General features: G+C 46.2%; 1 protein-coding gene across 5 annotated transcripts in view; it reads right to left on the bottom strand.

Annotated features, from left to right (window-relative positions):
• Positions 1–1,964: 1,964 nt before the first annotated feature.
• Positions 1,965–20,282, bottom strand: part of LOC139549228 (histone-lysine N-methyltransferase 2A-like) — a 51,936-nt gene continuing 33,618 nt past the window's right edge. For 4 of the 5 annotated variants that reach the window (XM_071359460.1, XM_071359461.1, XM_071359462.1 and 1 more), the window contains exons 21-34: positions 19,158–19,316; positions 18,742–18,859; positions 17,918–17,996; positions 17,674–17,834; positions 17,308–17,475; positions 12,632–17,204; positions 12,429–12,497; positions 12,126–12,337; positions 11,829–11,903; positions 11,487–11,661; positions 9,804–9,908; positions 9,499–9,582; positions 6,908–7,037; positions 1,965–6,569 (exon numbers count right to left, since the gene is read on the bottom strand). In XM_071359460.1, the coding sequence (XP_071215561.1) occupies positions 6,294–6,569; positions 6,908–7,037; positions 9,499–9,582; positions 9,804–9,908; positions 11,487–11,661; positions 11,829–11,903; positions 12,126–12,337; positions 12,429–12,497; positions 12,632–17,204; positions 17,308–17,475; positions 17,674–17,834; positions 17,918–17,996; positions 18,742–18,859; positions 19,158–19,316 (6,384 nt within the window). In that variant the 3' untranslated portion in view covers positions 1,965–6,293. The remainder of the gene's footprint in view (positions 6,570–6,907; positions 7,038–9,498; positions 9,583–9,803; positions 9,909–11,486; positions 11,662–11,828; positions 11,904–12,125; positions 12,338–12,428; positions 12,498–12,631; positions 17,205–17,307; positions 17,476–17,673; positions 17,835–17,917; positions 17,997–18,741; positions 18,860–19,157; positions 19,317–20,282) is intronic. The other variant, XR_011669850.1, reaches the window with a different exon arrangement.

Raw genomic sequence — 20,282 nt, 5'->3', positions numbered from 1 at the left:
AAGGGATCTGTGACCAACAAAAGCATATGTTTTCCCAGTCATGTGAAATCCATAGATTTGGGCCTAATGAATTCATTTCAATTGACTGATTTCCTTATATGAACTGTAACATCTTTTAAATTCTTGCATATTACGTTTATATTTTTGTTCAGTGTATAAAATAATTGTTTGTCTTGAATTGGTGTCTACACTGCCTGAACCAGATTAGGCTATTACACAACCTGCTTTCTCAATTTACCAAATATGGTTATCTGCTAGTACACATTTGTTCAGTATCGTTAAACCAATCTAATATATAAAATAAAAAAAGAGGGTAGAGTTATGTTCAGAACTCTGTTGCAACAGTAATGTTTTTGGACCGCTATATCTATGTTCAAAGCATTCCAGAACAGGTTCCCGGAGCGGGTGTCATTGTTACCACTACATTGAACATGTCCAGTATGCTTGTTTTATCAATACTATGACCACACTGATTGATACCTTATACAAATGTTAGCGGTTTCAACTTTAAAAAGATGACCTACCCAAGCTGCCAGAAAAATTGTGAGTTGAAGGAACTTGCATTACAATGTAAGTATTTGACCTAGATTTTTTTTATTCGGAGTTGACAACTTAATCTTGGCTTTTTTATACTTTGGCGTTACCCTGCTGCTTTAAAAACAAGTTGTCAATTGAGGCAATTAAGTTGTCTAAAAACTAGATAAAAAGTGCAAAGTTATCAAGTTTACATCAGTGGGATACACTTATGGGGTTCATAAACATAGAAATGGAGAATTGAACAAGGAGAGTGACAGATCTGGGCCCGGTTTCCCAAAAGCATCGTAAGGCTAAAGTTCATCATTAGAACCTTCCTAAGAGCATCGTTAAATCTCTGAGCCGTTTCCCAAAAGTATCGTTACTAAAGTTGTACTTGAAAACGCTCGTTATTTAACAGCTGCCTCAGACAGCTAAGTGCGTCATTAGATGTTTCCCCCCCCCCTATCGTGTCACTTTATACAAAGATATCCACTACACAGAATCAAGCTGTTTATCTGCCTCTGTGACCACCAATAACTTCGGAACGAAGTCACCAGTCTTTGCAAATTATCAAGCGACAGTTGAAAAGATGCTTCAAATGAAAACCGAGATGACTGCATTAAAAAAGTATACAAAACATTTTGAACAGGTGCTCTTTCCTTGACAGACTGACCAGGTGAAAGCTGTGACCCCTTATTGAGGTCACTCGTAAAATCCACTTCAGTGTAGATGAAGGGGAGGAGACAGCTTAAAGAAGGATTTTTAAACTTGAGACATGGGCAAGACAAAATATTTAAGCCTTTGAACAGGGTACGGTAGGTGCCAGACGCACCGGTTTATGTCAAGAACTGCAACGCTGCTGGGTTTTTCCACACTCAAGTTTCCCATGTATCATTAACGGTCTTTCACCCAAAGGCCACCCAGCCAACATGACAACTGTGGGAACCATTGGAGGCTTTTCTGAGGGCAAAAGGGGGTGGTGAAATATTAGGAAGATATTGAAATCAAATTTCATGTTCAGTCAATTGTTTTATTTTATAGGCTACGTTGTCTAAATATTTTCATATTGTGTAACGGGCACAATAAGGTGCCAAATCAATTAAATTTAGTGCATCATTATAGAGCAAGTATTAGAATAAGCCGCCTCAATACTTGCAGTCATAAGGTGATCTCTCTAGAAGCTGATCCGTCAGTGTTGTAGAATAATTATAATGTTAAAGGTTAAGATTTGAATGGAGAAATCTGATCAGAGAGCAGCTCCATCTTTCTTTCGCACCCCGAGTATCGACACATGCGCCAACCAACGCACTTACGGAACACTCTTCCTGCGTGGTGTTTTGGGAAACGCACTTTACATCTTCGGGAGTTGTAGGAACAATGCATCTTTAAAAATATATATATCTAGGTTGACAGATCAAGTAAAAGAAAAGGAGAGCCTGAAGAAAGAGTAAACGAGACATGTTTATTATTTAAACTATCACTTAAATAAAAAAAGTGCATAGAAAATAAACATGATTAGAAACTTTTCTTTTTACAGTTATGTACAATTTTGTTTCCTAATTATACATTCAACCTTAAGTAGTTTACTCATGTGGTTCAACTTTCCTTCATTTCTGTGACACGAGAGAACACTGATGTACAACTAACAGGGAAAAATATCATTATTTCTCATGGAGTTCAGGAGGAAGTGTTAATAAGACAAAGGTATATTCAAGGCATAGGAAGAGTGCCGTTTAACCATTTCCAAGTCCTACCGCCAACTCCTTGATGCCACGTCTCATCTCAGGCTGATAAGTTCTATACACAAGGAACAATTATAAAATTACAAATAAAGTGGAGTATTTTTACCCACCCCCAACATCCTTCAAGCAGGTTCCAGCAACTACCTTGACCTGTAAATAAATTCATGGACGTTCCAATACACAAAATAAATAAATAAAACCTATTTTTCATCATCACTTTCTATAAAATAGTACATGATAAGTACAACCAAAGCTTCCCGAAGAGGGGTGGTGAGGGAGACATGGAAGAGGGTAAAATAACATTGGTGGGATTTGTTTTTTTCCTGGTCTCCACAAACTCAATCATACCACAATCAAGTAGGTAGTCTAAAATCCCTGTTAAAAAATGTACAAAGAATTTAAAAAAAAAACATTCACTACAACAATCAAAACACAAAATAAAATGGCTGACCTCAAGAAGTTCGGAACCACTTTATACATCATGACATAAATACTGTTTATTTTCGAGAAAAAAAAGAAAGAAACTGCAAAGCTCCCGCCAAAAGGAACATAAACAGGAAACCTGTTACTGGATATCAATATACAAAAATGTACGTTAGTTATTCTAAACTGATACTGTAACAAAACCATTAGAGTACATTGAACACTGCTATGAACCATTACAAACCTGCTGTTTGCTACTGTAACTAAGTTTCTGTCCATTCTGTATATTGTATAGATGCTGAAGTACATGTTACTATTTCGATATAGATATATCTATCATAATTACAAGTGAAGGACAAGGGCCACTGGTGTGGCATGGTATTATGAAGTCCAAGAAACAACAGAGTCTACCATTTAAAACACTTGACTAATGGGCTGTTCTAAAAACATCTGACACTTCACTGCTTTGGATCTGTAGAGGAGTCGGAGCCTTTGGAATTTGTAAAAGGATTACCAAAGCCATCTTTGAAGTCTGTTAGTTTATTCAGTGTGACCTTTCGATGTTAATTTAGAATGCTGTCCCTCAATCATTTTCCCTCTGAAATGAAACAAACTGTCCTGTGAGGTCATCTTTCAGGCCGGTCTTTGTGGGGGGGTTTTTTAACTAAAAAAACAAAAAGTAGTTGATATCAGAAATCACCACAATTCAGTTTTTGTATATACATTCATTAAAGACACAGCAGCAGAATTCAGCATGACCCTGTGCCTCACCCTAAGGCTAGCCAGGATAGGAGGACAGCGAGAGCTGAACCAAAACGGTATCCCTGAATTAGCTGGCAAAACCCAGGCTGCAAGGTGGAGGAGTGTTCCCTGTTGGCCTCCAGAGTGGTCCCTGCACTCTGAACGTCCCTAACACACTTTGGGGGGAAGGTCGAGCAGAAGTGCACTTTGCTGGGGGGCCACAATTCCTAAGGGAGCTTAAACAGTATCTGTGCTTGTGGTTTTTAAACATAGGAACCCATTGGGTTTACAAGTGTAGAAAGTTGTTTCCCCATGTTAAGTCAGTGCCTCTGTCACAGTTGAAGTACAATGTGTTGGCAAAGTTATTGTTTCACTTCACAGCCTGGGCAGGGTAAGGGTTGGAGAGATTCTGCGACGGGCCTTACAAGATAAAGTCAGAGTACGAGGAAAAATGGATTACAAACCAAAAACATAAAGTCACTGGCCTGAAGTGGCTCACTATAGGACAACTGGAGCCAGAGTTGCACAAAGCAGCAATTTGGTGAGCTTTGTTCGAGGTATGCAAGGAAATGCATGCCTGTCATCAACCTAGTCACTTTTTGTTCACCGATGTCCCACCAAAACTGGGACTACAACTGTCAATTTACGAGCGAGAGTTCTCTAAACGAAGCATGCTCAGTTACAGCAAAGGCAAAGCGAGAGATCAAGCGAGCGGACAAACTCCTACATAGGTTGCATTGTGGTCAATGGTAACGCTTAGCCTCTTCTAACTTAAATCAGCTTCTACCGAGCTTCTAAAAAAAGCTTTCCATGTGTAGCCGGTCTCATGTAAAAGCCATGAAACAAATGCTGTACTTTGAGGGAGTCGAGTAGAAACATGAAACGTTGACAGTATTAATATGAAAGCAACACTGACAGAAGGAAACCATGGAGGTACAATCCATGGGGAACCTTGGTGCACTGATGTGGCGTTAACTGTGTTTTATGTCCTTACAGTTAGCAGATTTTGGAGTGTGTTTGATCCCGAAAGGGAGACGTTGAAATTTGTAGAGAAATATATTTATTTTTTTAAAGCTGAAAGTGAACGAATTACGCACAGTGAGCAGCCCCAAGTCTGAATGGACTGGCTGGAGCCTCAGCGTAGTGTGGAATTAAGGCTGGAAAAAGGAGTTCAGACAGCTACTCTAATAGACCAGCACTCAAATGGACTCCCTCAAGTGCATATAACAATGCCATGCTACTAACAGGCAGTCCTTAAAAATGTCCTTGATTGACAGATTGGCAAATAGAGCTACTGGTGGACTGGGCTCAGCAGGGAGCGACAGCTTCAGTCTTTGGAATCCAAAAAGAAACATTCAGGCTACAAATAAAATTAAAACGCCAACGGAAAAAAAAACAGCTTGGAAAAAGGCAGCTCAATAAAAATATCGAGCACAAGCGTTAGTGTTTGTAAACCTCTATTTCCTACAAAAATGGCAATAAAATAAATACGATTTCTTAAAAATATAAATACAATTTTATAACATTAAGTGCTATTCACTAGCAAGTGCTTTTTAGTCGTTTGTATAGAAAAATATACATATTATTTACATTCTCAAAGCAAGTGTGATATTTTTCTGCCCATAAAAAAAAAGGGACAGAGGAGACAAGACCTCAAACGACTCGGTTCGACACAAATAAAAAGACAATTCCTTTGCAACAGTAATTCGTGAAATCGGCCATAATAAGAATAACTTTGATCTTAAAATGGGATTAAAGGGAAATCAGATTCGGAGGGGTGGGGGTGACATTTGGTTCTCATTGCTGTAATTCCGGACTCTGTTCTAACCTAATTTCAAAAGACAATGTGTGCATACCTGCGATACAAATCGATGGCTCTGCCTTTATCATTTTCCTATACAAAACCAACAATAACATTTACAGCTGTCAGTCCACCAGAATCTCAGCGTAGCTTGCTAGTCACGACTTTATCCAATGACCACCGACCGACTTCGACAACGTCTCTACAAGTACACACGCGGTTATCATTAATTATCAACAACAACATAACACTTGAAAAAAAAAAAATCTACAGGCCTCTTTCTTTCTATCGCTTTGACTAAAGCTCCCTCTAGTGTTTCTCTTCCAAACACATCTTGCGACTTGTTGCTCTGGACAGGCATAGGAACTATTTACAGTGGCTGAACACACAGCGTAGCAGCCCCAAGCAATTCTTTATGATATCGCGAGATACTCCGAAGGCTGCACAGGATGCACATTCCGACAGGCAGATGTGTATAAACAGATGAGGCCAAGAGAAAAGCGTCGTCTGATCAGTTCTAATACGTCCTCGTTCTTTTTCTAAAATGCAGAGAAAATTCCCTTCCACAAATTGCACTTTGGTGTTTAAAATGGAACTTACAAGGTGGAAATTATTATTGTGTTTAACATAATCAATGGATTCTATGCTCACACAGAATTGAGATATAATCTAGAAAAATAAAATGTGAGGTGATGTTAAAATTCAGAATGAAAAGGGCAATTTGTGTATCATTCAGAGACGGAAAACATTAAAACATTGCTAATCTTACACAGTTACCATTTCCTTTGACTTCCCAGAGTCTGAAACCATCCGATCCAAAAGTAAAACAACCAAAGAGGCACAACAATAAGTTGTTCTCTTTCAAAAATGTCCCTCCCCAAAACAGAGACCTGCTCGTATCAAACTTAACCCAGTCCGTAGCTCACCTTTCTTCCCAAGCCTTACAGCAACAAGGGAGCGCAGTACTGGAAGCATCATTCTGCACTCTAAGACCTGGCAGTGCATGGATGGCTTCGTGCTAGTCGAGGGGACCGCTAACACCACTCCCATCACACATCAGAGTGGGGGGGCTAGTTGAGGAACTTCCGGCACCTCTTGGTTCCGCAGTTGCATGGAAGCTTATTGCCCGGCTCCTCGATGGGAAACTTGTAGTCGTAGGTGAGCTCCTCACCGCGGTAGATTTTGCGTGTTGCGAAGATGACGATGTGCTTCTGCCCATCCACGTTGATGACACGTGAGTAACAATTGGGCTCGCACGAGTGGTTGATGAAGCGGGCGGCGTTGCCGTGCACGGTGGCATCCACCACTTCATAGTCGTCGATGCGGAACATGTAACAGCCAACACCCTGTAGAGGAAGGGACAGGAAGAGAAGAGGGTGAGCAGCTATTGGCTGAGGATTGCAGTCAACAAAACCCATAATCAAATGACTGAAGATCCTGACTGGTTAATAGGGTGGTGTTGACACATAAAAACCACGTTCAGCAGGCCCAACATTCAGATACAAATACCTTACGTAGAACAAACATGACTCTGACAAGTGGAATAAGAACTCACGCAAGATCTATTCATGACATTTCTATCTGCAACATTCCACAACATTTGCCTATTGAACATGGCCCTGTACAGACTCAAAACTAATGAGCAGAGGACTGTGTTCCATTGAGGCCAGGCCTCTCTTCTCACCTTGCCGTCATAGTACTTCTCCCGTTTGTCGGTGAGGACAGAGCGGATGACGTTGCCCGAGTACTCGATCACCATCTCCCCCGCGTCGATGCTCCGCTTGCAGAACAGCCCTCGGCCGTGTATGGCTGACCTGTGAGGGGAGGACACACAGGGGCTCAGTGACCACTGGTTCACCAAAGGGTTTCATATTTTTTTTTTTTTCAATTTAAAGTTTTATTAAGTTTTCAAACAACCAACCAAACACATTCCACATTCACAGATGTGACAGACTTAAAAATAAATAAATAATAATAATAATTTAAAAAAAATGTTATATATATATATATATACATACCTACATATACATACATACACACATACACACAAATAATAATTATAACAAAATTTAAAATGTAGAACTTGCAGCAGCACTATCAAGGTTCTTATTTGCTATTTCCAGCCTTAGCTGAGATGACGAGCCAATGATTAGTTTTTAGATTTTACAGCACCTTACACAACACGCATCTGCTCACCTCCCCGATCCCCCCATTCACTCTGTCCAATTTGAGATATAGTGGAGTAGTGGAGACCAGAGTCTATCAAACTTGGGCTGTCTCTTGTGGAGATCATAAGTGAGCTTTTCAAGAGGGAGAAAGTCAACAATCTGGTCAATCCACATTTTAAATGTAGGAGAGGTACTAGAGGCCCACAATAGAAGGATACATTTCTTAGCAAAGTATGTAATGGTCATGAGCAAATTTTCTCTGGCAGGATCAAGAACAAAGTCCTGCTGGGCATTAAGAAGATAGAGACACGGGGTCATATCAAACTGTACATCTAGTATTTTCTGTGCAGCAGTATGTATAGATTGCCAAAATCTGGCAATCTCTCTACAGCTCCAAAATACATGCATATAGGTTCCACTTTCAAAGGTACATCTTTTACAGTTAGGATAAATGTCTGTTTTCATTTTATGGAGTCTCAAGGGAGTGTAATAAAAATTGTACAAAAATTTGTAATTCGATTCTTTCATTTTTACATTAGTAGAGGAGCAGTATACCCTGTCGCAAACCTCCGCCCATAACTCATCACTGATAGTCAGACCAAGGTCCTTTTCCCAGATTATTTTCAAAGGAGTAAAGGAGGAGCCTCCTTTCTCAGAAAGGAGTCTATAGATATAGGATATTTTGCCTTTAATGGATTGTGCTGTGACAAGAAGGGTTTCAACTTCGTTCAACTGAGTTCTAAACCTCCTCTTGGAAGTAAATGAGGAGATGACATGTCTAATTTGAAGATATTTTAAAAAAAAATGGGATCTTGGCACATTGAATTCACTGCAGAGCTCTTGAAAGGATTTCAGTGTAGTGGTCTTCTGATGAAATAGGTCTGAAAAGGTCCTGATTCCTAGAGTATGCCAAAGATTGAAGTTGGCATCCCTCAGGGCTTTTGGCAAGTCTGGGTTGCCTACTATAGGCGAGTGAGAGCATATTTGGGAGGAGATTTCTTACAGTCCCTCCACGCTAGTAGGGTGCTGTAAATCACAAATGTTTTGGCTATGTTGCCCACTTCACTAAAGTTATTAATGAATATAGTTGAGCTTAGTGGCAATGAACCACAGGATTGGGCTTCTATCTGGATCCACGTTGACTCTTGTCTGTTTGTGATCCATGTTAGCATGTTGCGGATTTGGGCAGACCAGTAGTACAATTGAAGGGAGGGAAGGGCAAGACCGCCCTTAGATTCAGGTTTCGATAGAGTGGAGAGCTTGATCCTAGGTTTTTTATTGCCCCATATAAATTTGGTGATGCTTTGGTTAATTGTTTTGAAAAAGGAAGCTGGGAGATAGCATGGGAGCATCTGAAATAAATAGTTCAGTCTAGGGAGGATGTTCATACGGATTACATTAATTCTTCCTACTAAGCTAATTAGGAGGGAGATCCAGGTTTGGAGGTTGTTTTTGATTCGATCCAGGAGTGGAAGATAATTCTCCTTGAAAAGCCTATTCAGATCTGGTGTTATGAATATCCCAAGGTATTGAAACCCCTGTGTCTTCCATTGGAATGGGCATAGTGTCTTCATAGAACTGGTGAGTGTAATATTGAGAGGGCAGACAGTGGATTTGTTAAAATTTATCTTATAACCTGAAAACGTGCCATACTGAGCAATTGTGTCTAAAATGGGAGGAAGGGATTTCTCAGGGTTGGATATGTAGAGCAAGACATCATCCGCGTAAAGCGAAATCTTGTGCTGCAGGCAGGGTTTCATATTTTAACCCCACTCTCTGGAACAAGCTTTAGCAAAGCTACAGTAGTAGTTCATTTTCTTGTTAAAACCATTCCACTGAATTTGGGATTCGTGCTCCCGAGTGGCGCAGCGGTCTATGGCACTGCATCTCAATGCAAGAGGCGTCACTACAGTCCCTGGTTCGATTCCTGGCTGCAGCACATTCGGCCGTGATTGGGAGTACCATAGAACGGCGCATAATTGACCCAGCGTCATCCGGGTTTTTCCGTCATTGTAAATAAGAATTAGTTCTTAATAACAGACTTGCTTAGTTAAAAAAGGTAACTTCCCGCCCCTCTTAAATGTTACGTAGCCAGCGTTTTCCTAACCTGTAGACCCCCACCGCCTCCTTGGACGTTCTCTTCAGGTGTCGGAACCTCATGGGTATGGGGAGGTCCATGCTGGTGGCCCGGCTGAAAAACAACAGTAGGACAGTGTTAAAGTTCCAATGAAGGAAGGATGGTCTACTACCACCAAGAAGCTCCGACAGGTGGATACGGGGATGTTGATCAGAAAACCAAGAAGAGTCCACTGTAATGATGAGATGGAGGATAGAGATAGTCCTCCTGATTTTCAGAAGTAAAAATATACAAAAAAAAAAACAGGAATTGTGTAACAGGGCGGAGTGACTCACCGAGCAGACTTGAGCTGCACCTCCTCATCCTCCTCGTTGGGGTTGTACTCGGGAGGCTGGCGATGCTTGGAGGCCAGGAAGTTGAACATGTCAAACACAGACCTCCTGTGGCGAGGCAAACAGATGGAGCAGACACACAGGTCAGATGACACAGGCAAATACAACTCAATGATGCAGACGCTCTAAACCCTAGGAAGGACCTCTCCCAAATAGTGACTTGAGATTTGGTAACGGGTACACACAGTTACCAGCTCCAAAACATCAGTTAAGAGAGCCCGCGTACAAACAGCTCACAACATTGTCATTGCTGAAGTAGAATGCATAGATGACGTATAGACGTGGATTTCTTCAACAATCAAAGGAAAGCTAAGAGGCAGGGTCCCAGTTCAAAAACTGTAGAAATGCATCCTTCCTGAAGTAATCACTAATTAGATTCATCAGGTGAACACAAGGTCTCCACCACATGGTCTTCACCTGTCCAGTCATAACTCAGTGATTACGTTAACTTCTTTAGGGTAGGGGGCAGCATTCTGAATTTTGGATGAAAAGCATGCCCAAATTAAACTGCCTGCTTCTCGGGCCCAGAAGATATGATATGCATATAACTGGTAGATTTGGACAGGAAACACTCTAAAGTTTCCAAAACTGTTAAAATAGTGTTTCTGTGAGTATAACAGAACTGATTTGGCAGGCGAAAACCTGAGAAATCCATTCAGGAAGTAGGATTTTTTTTGGTTTTGTAGTTTTCTATTCAATGCCATTACAGTATCCATTGACTTAGGACTCAAATTGCAGTTCCTATGCCTACCACTAGATGTCAACAGTCTTTAGAAATTGTTTCAGGCTTGTATTCTGAAAAATGAGGGAGTAAGAGCAGTCTGAATGAGTGGACCCTGCCGTGTCACAGAGCTTTTTCATGCGCACGACCGAGAGATTGCCTTTCATGTTTACCTTTTATATTGACGACGTTATTGTCCGCTTGAAATATTATCGATTATTTAGGCTAAAAACAACCCGAGGATTGAATATAAACATCGTTTGACATGTGGATTTGGATTTTTTGTCTGCCTGTTGTGACTGCGTTTGAGCCTGTGGATTACTGAAGAAAACACGCAAACAAAACGGAGGTTTTTGGATATAAAGAGACTTTATCGAACAAAAGGAACATTTATTGAGTAAATTCATGTCTTCTGAGTGCAACCATATGAAGATCATCAAAGGTAAGGGATTAATTTTCTCTATTTCTGACTTGTGTAACTCTTCTACTTGGCTGGTTACTGTTTGTAATGATTTGTCTGCTGGGCTATGTTCTCAAATAATCTTAAGGTATGCTTTCGCCGTAAAGCATTTTTAAAAATCTGACACCGTGGTTGGATTCACAAGAAGTTCATCTTTAAACCTATGTAAAATATGTTTTGTTTTCTGAATTTGTATAATGAGTATTTCTGTATTTGAATTTGGCGCCCTGCAGTTTCACTGGCTGTTGAAGAGGTGGGACGCTACCATCTCACGTACCCTAGAAGGGATGAAGGAAGGATGCGCATGGAGGCTGGTCCAGGGACCTCTTGTTATAATAAAGAATAACTGTACATTTGTCTGGATACCAATCCAACCTTACACTTTTTAAGTATCGGAAGAGGGCTGTGTGTGACTTTGCTATCCATCTTTTGGGAGTGTCTGTACCTGTGGTTAAGCTCGGCGCGGGCTGAGCCATGGGGGTTGATCGGGGGCTCGTCGGCCTCCTCGGGCTTGTGGAAGCGAAAGCGGTAGTTGCGACAGTGCCTGGAACCATACAGCTGCTCCAGCAGGAACACCACAGCATCGTGGAGGACCCCCAGCATCCGCAGGCCGTTCACTCCTGAGAGAAGAAGAAAACAAAAAAATAAGATCGAGAGAAAGATAGAACACAAAAGGAAGGAGTGGAGGATTAAAGAAAAAAATAAATTTGTGATGAGTCACCATTTCATTCCTCAAAAGTTGTTGAACCTGCATAAACAAAATAAAATCTGATAAAAGGCACTTTACCTTCAAAGGAGAGCTCTTTGAGTCTGGCATTGGAGCGGGCCTCCTGGACTTTATCTGTCAGGGACTTCCAGGCCTCTGTGGGACGGAGGGAGAAGACAATACATGTCAGCTTAGTGTCTCATCTCTGTGTTAGTATTAAAGTACACAGTTTACTTCATTTGTATGAGGATTTTGAAATAAGAGATCTTTACTGTTACACATTCACTTCAATAACTTTAGCGCCACTTTCTGCCATCGAGTGTCATAACCACGCTACACGGAAACAGAACAAGAAGAGCAGGACTGCGTTGCGTATACCTTCGATACTCTCGCAGCGGATCTGGAAGCCGTCGTCGCTGCAGATCTCAAAGATGAGTCCTTTCTTGGGCTTGCTGTCTATAGAAGAGTCCCTGCAGCTACCCTCCTGGTCAGGGGTGGCCCCCAGTAGAGAACCAGCGGTGGTCTTGCTTTTCTCCTCAGGGAACTCACTGGTTTGTGCAGGAGGTTCAGCAGACTTGGCAGAATAAACACTGCAAATAAAATACATTTTGAAATTAATCTCATTATCCATTGCATATTAATAGTATTGAATGGAAGGGGTGACAAGCTTGCGTTACTCACTTTTTGCTGGTGTCCCTCTCTCTGGGCTTGCCTGTGTCCATGGGCTCGGGAGAGACTGGCTCTCTAGACCTGCAGTGGTAGAGGGAATTCAAATATGGATAAGCAGCAGGTGGCAACTGGTATGATAACTTTGTGAAAAACTTAGTGAAAAGTATAGTCCTAGTTAATTATTTAATGAGTTATCGGTTATGTGAGAATCTTACCCAGGAGCGGAAGTGGGCCGGTCTCCCTGCATCTCCCGAGGAGGCTCTGCCAGCCAACCCTTGTGTTTTTTCCCGCTGGCCTTGTCTGGACTGTGCCTTGTCCGCTTGGCTTTCTGCTTGCCTTTCCCCAAGCACGTGGATGCCGTTACTGCAGCGCTACACTTCAGCTCTTGTTTCTGCTCTGAGGACCTGGATTTAGGCATGGTGTGTGAGCTTTGAGAGCTGGAACTCTGGGAGAGCACTCCGACCATGTGTCCCTTGTTGGAATCCTGTTGGACCGGGCTGGGGGCCGAAGCAGCAGGTTGTCCACTGGCAGTTGGTGGGTGCTGCTGCCGCTGGAAGGCGCCGCTCTCCGGGTCCACCTGCTGGCTGACAGACATGCTGATGGTCTGATGAGAGGGAAGCACGCAGATGCTGCTGGCAATGGAGGTCTGGACGGGGCTGCACAGCTGGGACATCAGAGGAGCTCCAGACTGGAGCAGCATCTGCTGCTCCGGAAGGCCCAGGTTGTGTGGGCTGGCTTTGAAGAGGAGGCTGCTGATGGGTCCTGTGATTTCAGTGGAGCTGAGCACCGGGGTGCTGAGAGAGACAGAGCCTGGCGTGATGAGGCCTCCGGGCCCGCTGGGCTGAGCCATGGACACCATATTCAGCACTGCTGACTGGTTGGGGTTGAGCCCTGAGACTGTGCAGGGCAGCAGGTGGGTGGAGGAGGCGTGGCCCAGGATGCCAGGATGCCCACTGGGAAGAGGCATCCTCTGCTGGATGGGCTCAAAGTACATGACTCCCGATTTGGGTCTCTTGATAATGTTGGGGACTTTGCTGTGAGAAGTGGTGGCGGCCGTGGTCAGGGTGCACAGCTCGGACTGGGCCATCTGTGGCGAGGACAGGTTGACCAGGGTCATGTTGGGTCTCACCTCAGACGGGCCCAGGGTGGGCTGGCTCCTGGAGCGGGCCAGTTTCTTGGTCTTCCGCGGCTGGAGACGGGAGATGGGTCGCTTCCTGCCGTGTCCAGATGCGAGCACAGCCGAGGACGTGGAGATGGAGGCACTGGACACGATGGTCACGTTGGGGGCCAGGTCATGCCTCCGTCCGGCCTCAGTCACCAGAATCTGGGGCTCGTGGGAGGGCACCCCGATCAGGAGACCGGAGGTGGTGCTGGGAATGCCAGGCTGGAAGCCCGTCTGGGTGGTGCCGGTGAAAGTATGGATCTGAGGGTGATGGGGCATGGTGCCCAACACTTTACCCCCAGCAGGAAATATGGGCTGGGAGGTGGTTATCCCGGTGGTGAGCCCTGTGGTTAGAGTCATGGTATCCATCACTCCTGTTGCGCTGACCGATGGCCTGATCTGGATCTTCTGAGTGACACCATTGGGGAGAGTCTGTAGGACGTAGAGGGGCTGCAGATGCTGGTTGACCACTATGAGTTTTTCTGGTCCTGGTTTTAAATGAGAGGTGGTCAGGACAGTCGTGCTGGCCACATGGGAAGGTCCGGGACTGACTGAAGATGGAGCAGGGATGTACTTCTGTCCCTGGAGAGGCAAGGTGGGCGAGCTGGGTAGGACTGGGGTCCCAGAACTCCTGGTCAGATCCTGGTTACCTGCTTCTACAACTTCGCCCAGGGAGGGACTGGTGATGTGCTCAAACTGCTCCGGGGTCATGTGACCTTCTCTTACCTGAGATTCTCGGCTACCTCCACTTCCTTCCTGCTGGCTCTCAGGGGACACCCCGGCCCCTCCTCTCTGCTGCTTGTCCATGCCTCCTTTCTCAGCGATTGTCTCGTCCGAGGCTGCCAGGGACAGCATGGTGCACTCTGAGCCCTCTGAGATGAGGCCACCGTGGTTCTGGTTGTTGACTGTGGGGCTGCGAGTGGTCAGGACAGAGAGGTCAGAGGGCAGCTCCAGAGGTAGACCGTACGGCTCTTCCACCGAGATGGATGTGCTCACCCCGCTCTCCACGGGCTCAGTGCTGGCCAGCGGCTGGGTGAAGTCCTCAAAGAGGATGTCTTTGCGGCGGTTGACGCCCACCCCGTAGCCCTCGTCCAGGGAGAGGAGCTCGGAGGAGGCGGCCTCAGGCTGCTGCCCCAGGGCCTGCATGGAGGGCGTGTTGAGGACAAACTCCATGATGTCCGAGGGCAGGATGTTGCCGCAGTCGTCGCTGTTGTTGTTGTCCGAGTCCGACTTAAGGTCAGTGTTAAGTGAGAGCTGCGCCTCCAGGGGGTCCTGTCCCTGGGACGACTTCACCCCGCCCAGAGGGAGGGAGTTGTCCTTCTGGCTCTTCCTCCCTTCTCGGATGTTGTTGCTGCTGCTACCGCTGCTCCCACCCCCTCCACTGCTGTTGTCTGCCTCCTTCCTGGAGTCATTCTCCAGCTTCTCCGCGTGCCTCTCTCTGCCCTTCCTCTTACCCGTGCTCTTGTGGGAAGAAGTCACCGCGGTGGCCGTGGTGGTGGTGTTGGTGCTTGCGCTGGCGTCGCTCTCTGAGCTGTCGTCAACGCCGTCCAGCTGGCCGATCTGCTGGTGGCCCAGGAGGCTCCGGGTGGGAACACCCTCATCCACAGCGGCAACGACCCTCTCCTCCTCCTCTGCCTCATCCTTCAGGAAGCGCTGCAGCTGAGAGCCCCTCCCCAGGCACTGGCCCATCCCCTCGATTGAGGGCATCACTGGGCCGGGGTTGATGATGGTGCGGGTGAAGTTGTAATAGTACGGATCCTTGTTGGAACACTGGTTGAATCCCCCTTCCTCTTCTTCTCCGCTGTCCCCCGAGGAGGTGGTACTCCTATCGTCCGCACCGTCCACCTGGCCTTCGGCCGAGCGCCTGCTGCCTCCGGCCTTCCTCTTCCCGGGCCCGTCCCCGCTGCTGCTGTAGAAGGGGATGTCCTGCTCTCCATAGGAGCGCACTCCGTAGAAAGGCGTCAGGCCGAAGAACATGTTGGAGCGGGCTCTGGCGCTGCGCCTTGGGTAACGCCTCTTGGTCGAACCCGAGCAGTCGCTGTCATCTTCGTGATGTTTATCCCTGTCGTCGCCTTCCTCCTCCAGCAGGGCATGGTCATCCCTGTCGCTGGACCCCTCGTTCTCGGTGCAGTGAGCCAGGAGGCGCTTCTCCTCGCAGTCCTCAGGGTGCAGTGCCGGGCTGTTCGACTCGGAGCTCTCTGAGCGTGCTGACGGTGAGAAGAGCGTGGAGCAGGAAGACTTACTTTGGGGGGGTCCCTCCTGGCCTGCAGGACAGATGGAAGCGGTGATGCAGGAGTCAGAGGAAGAACTCACGGTGTTGGTCCCGTTAGGGTCGGTCTTTAGCGGCGTCAGGGACGCCTTGACTATAGCGCGCTTCTTGTCTCTAGCAGCAGCGATGTCATTGGCTGTTAGTCTTGCTTGAACTTGCGAAGCCCTCATGCTTCTCTCTGAGGCTAACCTGGGCTGCTTTATGGTCTCTAGGCTGGAGCTGTTCTTCTCAGGGCTCGAAAATCTCTCCCTGCTCTTTGCAGATCGCCCTCTTCCTTGATTCTCCAGCTTTTCCACCTCCTGCTTGCCAATGGCTTTGGTGTTGTTGCCGAGGGTCGCAGCCTTGCTGTTGCTGTTCTGAGAAGTTGGGGTTGGAGCGTTAGTGGTTCCACCAGTCTCTTTAGCATTGTTGGGGTTCTTGTTGCTGTTCTGAGGAGTCTTCTCCCACTCTTTAGATGCCTCTCTGCTGTCAATGTTTTGGACTTTGGAGTGCTTGTCTTTGGTGGTGGAGGCCGCATGGCAGGAGGGGACAGCCGGGGTGGCTTGGGTGCCCCGTTTGACGGCGTCCTCCTTGGCCATGGCCTCTGAAGACCACAGGGGCTTCATGGCGGCGGCAGGGGCTTTTCCCGACAGATAATCCTGGGACTTCTTCCCACCGCTTTTGTGGAATGGAGGCTGGGGAGACCCCAATTTTCCAGCATCTTTAGAAGCTGGCGCCAAGGTAACACCTCCCTCTTTGGCCAGGTTACTACTACCACCACCTTTGTCCTTGGACAGGGTCGTGGTGACGCGGTGGCGGGAGAGGAGCGTGACGCCAGCCGACAGGTCTGGGTCCTTCCCGTCCTGCTTCCCCTTCTCTGCTTGGGAGTTGCTGCTGCTCGCCCTTTGGTGCGCTGTCAGGACACCTGTACCTGGTGGTGGGGAGGCCTGGCTCGCTCCTGCCATCTCTGGGTCCTTTGGGGAAAGTTTGGGGTTCTCACCCACAGCCTGCTTGCCAGGCACACTTTCTTTCCCACTGTCTGTCTTCATCTCGGAGATGCTGTGGTGGTGTCGGCTGTGTTGACCTCCAGGGCTGAGTGAACTAGTGTCGCGGCCCTGCGTTCGGACGCCAGTGGCAGGTGGCTTCCCCTTCTCCCTCAGACCCAGGTCTCTGGAGGAGGAGAGGGGAAGGGGTGGGGCGGAAGAGAAGAGCTGGGCCAATTGGTTCATAGCGGCCTGTGAAGAGGAGACTACCTTCTGTCTGGGCTGGGGGGAGAGGGAGGAGGTGCTGTGGCGACGGGAGCCAATGCTCCTCAGGCCGGAACTCAGAAGTGGGTCCCCCACTGTCACAATCTCATGGGCAGACTGGGAGGTACCGTCTGCAAAACATGGACACAAACATTTTACCATACTGTCTCCACGTGTGAATGGTAGTTTACAATGACAGTTTGAGGCAAATGGGGGTAAAGAGTTTGAAGATACCTGGGGATGGAAGTGGTCTGGAGCCAGGGTAGCGCTGGCACGGGGGGTAGCTGGGGTGCCTGTTCCGTTTGTAAACTTTAGGAGGATTGGGGCTGGAGGGCAGCAGGGACAGGCGGTCGGAGGGCTTCAGGGAGTCAAACGGCTTGGGCACTGGAGACAGGACTTTCTCTGTCAATGAAAAGTGGAAAGCAAACAATTCTTCAGAATACTGCATTGTTGAGGAAGAGCTTACTATTTATACCTGCTGTACCCGTGACAAATAAACGTAATCAATGCGTTTACATACCGGCTACATACTAGACCAAATGCAGTGCAGGGTAAATTTGAATAATCAATAATGCAGTGATTCTGTATTCTGGCTCACACCTGAGATGGGAGTTAAAGGGCTGTGGGAGATGGTGCGGTTCTCCTCTGGAAGAGCACTCTTTAGGTCCGGCTCCACCACGGTGGGACGACACACCAGGATCCTGCAAGTGTAGACACAGCGCTTCCGGGCATCTAGAGTGCTCCAGTACACCCTGGAACACCTGTGGTGACAGAAACAAACCAATGAATTCAGTCATGTTGCATCGACTCCTTCGCATAAGACATGCGCACTGTGTGTACTTACTGGTAGCCGACGGGGAAGAGTTTGCGCTTGCAATCCGAGAGCTCAGTCAGTATTCCAAGGCAATCGATTGTCATGGAACCTGCGATGGAAGAAAGGAAGAGTTAAAACCCTTAATCCAAGGAGGCTATTCAGAAACATGTTTGTTGGGCCAGCTAGTGTCTCAAAACTCCACGGGGACCCCTGGTCGTTTCACTTGATGATGAGTTGCCCATTTGAATCAGGTGGGCTAACTAGCTCTGGAATAGATCAAATATGATCAGATAACGGTTGGGGGGTGGTCGCCGACACAGAGAATAAGCAGAGCCATATATAGTGCGCATCCCTAATGGCACCCTATTCCTTATATAGTACACTACTTTTGAGAGCCCTGGTCAAAGGTATTGCCCTAAATAGGAAATAGGGTGCGTTTGGGACTCGACCATAGAGATCTCTATACATGGCTGTGAGGGGTAATATGAACATACATCTACTGCATCTTGCCATCTTTATGTAATACATGTATCACTAGCCACTTTAAACTATGCCACTTTATGTTTATATACCCTACATTACTCATCTCATATGTATAGACTGTACTCTATACCATCTACTGCATCTTGCCTATGCCGTTCTGTACCATCACTCATTCATATATCTTTATGTACATATTCTTTATCCCTTTACACTTGTGTGTATAAGGTAGTAGTTGTGGAATTGTTAGGTTAGATTACTTGTTGGTTATTACTGCATTGTCGGAACTAGAAGCACAAGCATTTCGCTACACTCGCATTAACATCTGCTAACCATGTGTATGTGACAAATACATTTGATTTGATCATACACACCTATCATCATGTGGATGTTCTCCGGCTGAAGGCCGGTGAGGAACTTCCGCCGCAAGCTGATCCCCTCCAGGTCTACCAGGATCCTCCGTGTGACCTCGAAGCCAGACTCAGACACCACCTGGGCAAGGAAGTCATGCATTTCAAACAAAGTACCTACAAGTGCACCCTTCTCCTCACTGTGACCCAAGCAGGAATATGGTTTCTATAGATAATGGCTGGGCTAAATGCATGCATGTTGTTTTTACCTTTTACCAGTAAACCAGAGAGTAAAAAAACACAAAGAACACATTGACATAATAAAAATGAATGGGGTTTTCGTATCTTATGTTCTAGATGTTTGTTTGTGTGTGATGCTGCAGGTGGGTAAGGGAAGTGGGCAGGAGAAGATAAGGAAGGAGTTCTGCTTTGCATCTCACCTCTCCTTTGATGAGGTCCCGGTGGCGCTGGCAGTAGACCTTCTTGTCCTCCAGGAAGACACAGTGGCGCTGCCGGGCACACATGAAGTGGTAGTTTCTGGTGCAGGAGGTCAGGCAGCAGCCCACTGTGGCGCCGGGACGCTGGCAGTTCTCGCAGCGCTGCCGAGAGGAAAACAAACGTCACAGGACACTGCCATTAGACAGAAACAACAGCGACAAGGTCATTTTAGTAACAATAAATATACTATCACTGTCTAATTTTAGCAAGAGAGCATGCATAATAGAATTTACATTTTACATTTACATTTTAGTCACTTAGCAGACGCTCTTATCCAGAGCGACTTACAGTAGAGTGCATACATTTTATTACATTTTTACATACTGAGACAAGGATATCCCTACCGGCCAAACCCTCCCTACCGGCCAAACTCTCCCTAACCCGGACGACGCTATGCCAATTGTGCGTCGCCCCACGGATCTCCCGGTTGCGGCCGGCTGCGACAGAGCCTGGGCGCGAACCCAGAGACTCTGGTGGCGCAGCTAGCACAGCGATGCAGTGCCCTAGACCACTGCGCCACCCGGGAGACTAAATTTGATGCATTAGGATCCCCATTAGCGACAGCTAGTCTTACTGGGGTCCGACATAAAAGACAAAATACTTTACAATTTATATACATCATTATCATTAACATGTAGTGTGTGTGCGCACATCTATCAGTTCCACATAGAAGTCAGTACATACAGACAACAAGTGGGTCACATGGGGGAGAGGCGTTGTGCCGTGAAACCAGGTTTGCTGTTCACATGCACTCTATAAGATGGTACGTTTCCTTGAATTTGTTCTGGACCTGGGGACTGTGAAAAGACCCCTGGTGGCATGTCTAGTGGGGTAAGTGTGTGTGTCAGTGCAATGAGTAAGTTGACTATGCAATTTCAAACAATGTTTCTTCTTCTAAAAAAAAAAAAGTAAAGCAGTCAGTCTTTCCTCAACTCTTAGCCAAGAAACTGGCATGCATAGAAGACACATCATGATTAAGTGCAAATTTACAAGTACAATACCAACATATTTTCAAGGGAAACATACACTACATGACCAAAAGTATGTAGATACCTGTTCGAACATCT

Source organism: Salvelinus alpinus, chromosome 22 (assembly GCF_045679555.1).
Source record: "Salvelinus alpinus chromosome 22, SLU_Salpinus.1, whole genome shotgun sequence".
Lineage (NCBI taxonomy): Eukaryota > Metazoa > Chordata > Actinopteri > Salmoniformes > Salmonidae > Salvelinus > Salvelinus alpinus.
The sequence above is the reverse complement of the archived record's forward strand: the minus strand, read 5'-3'. Positions and strand labels throughout refer to the sequence as shown.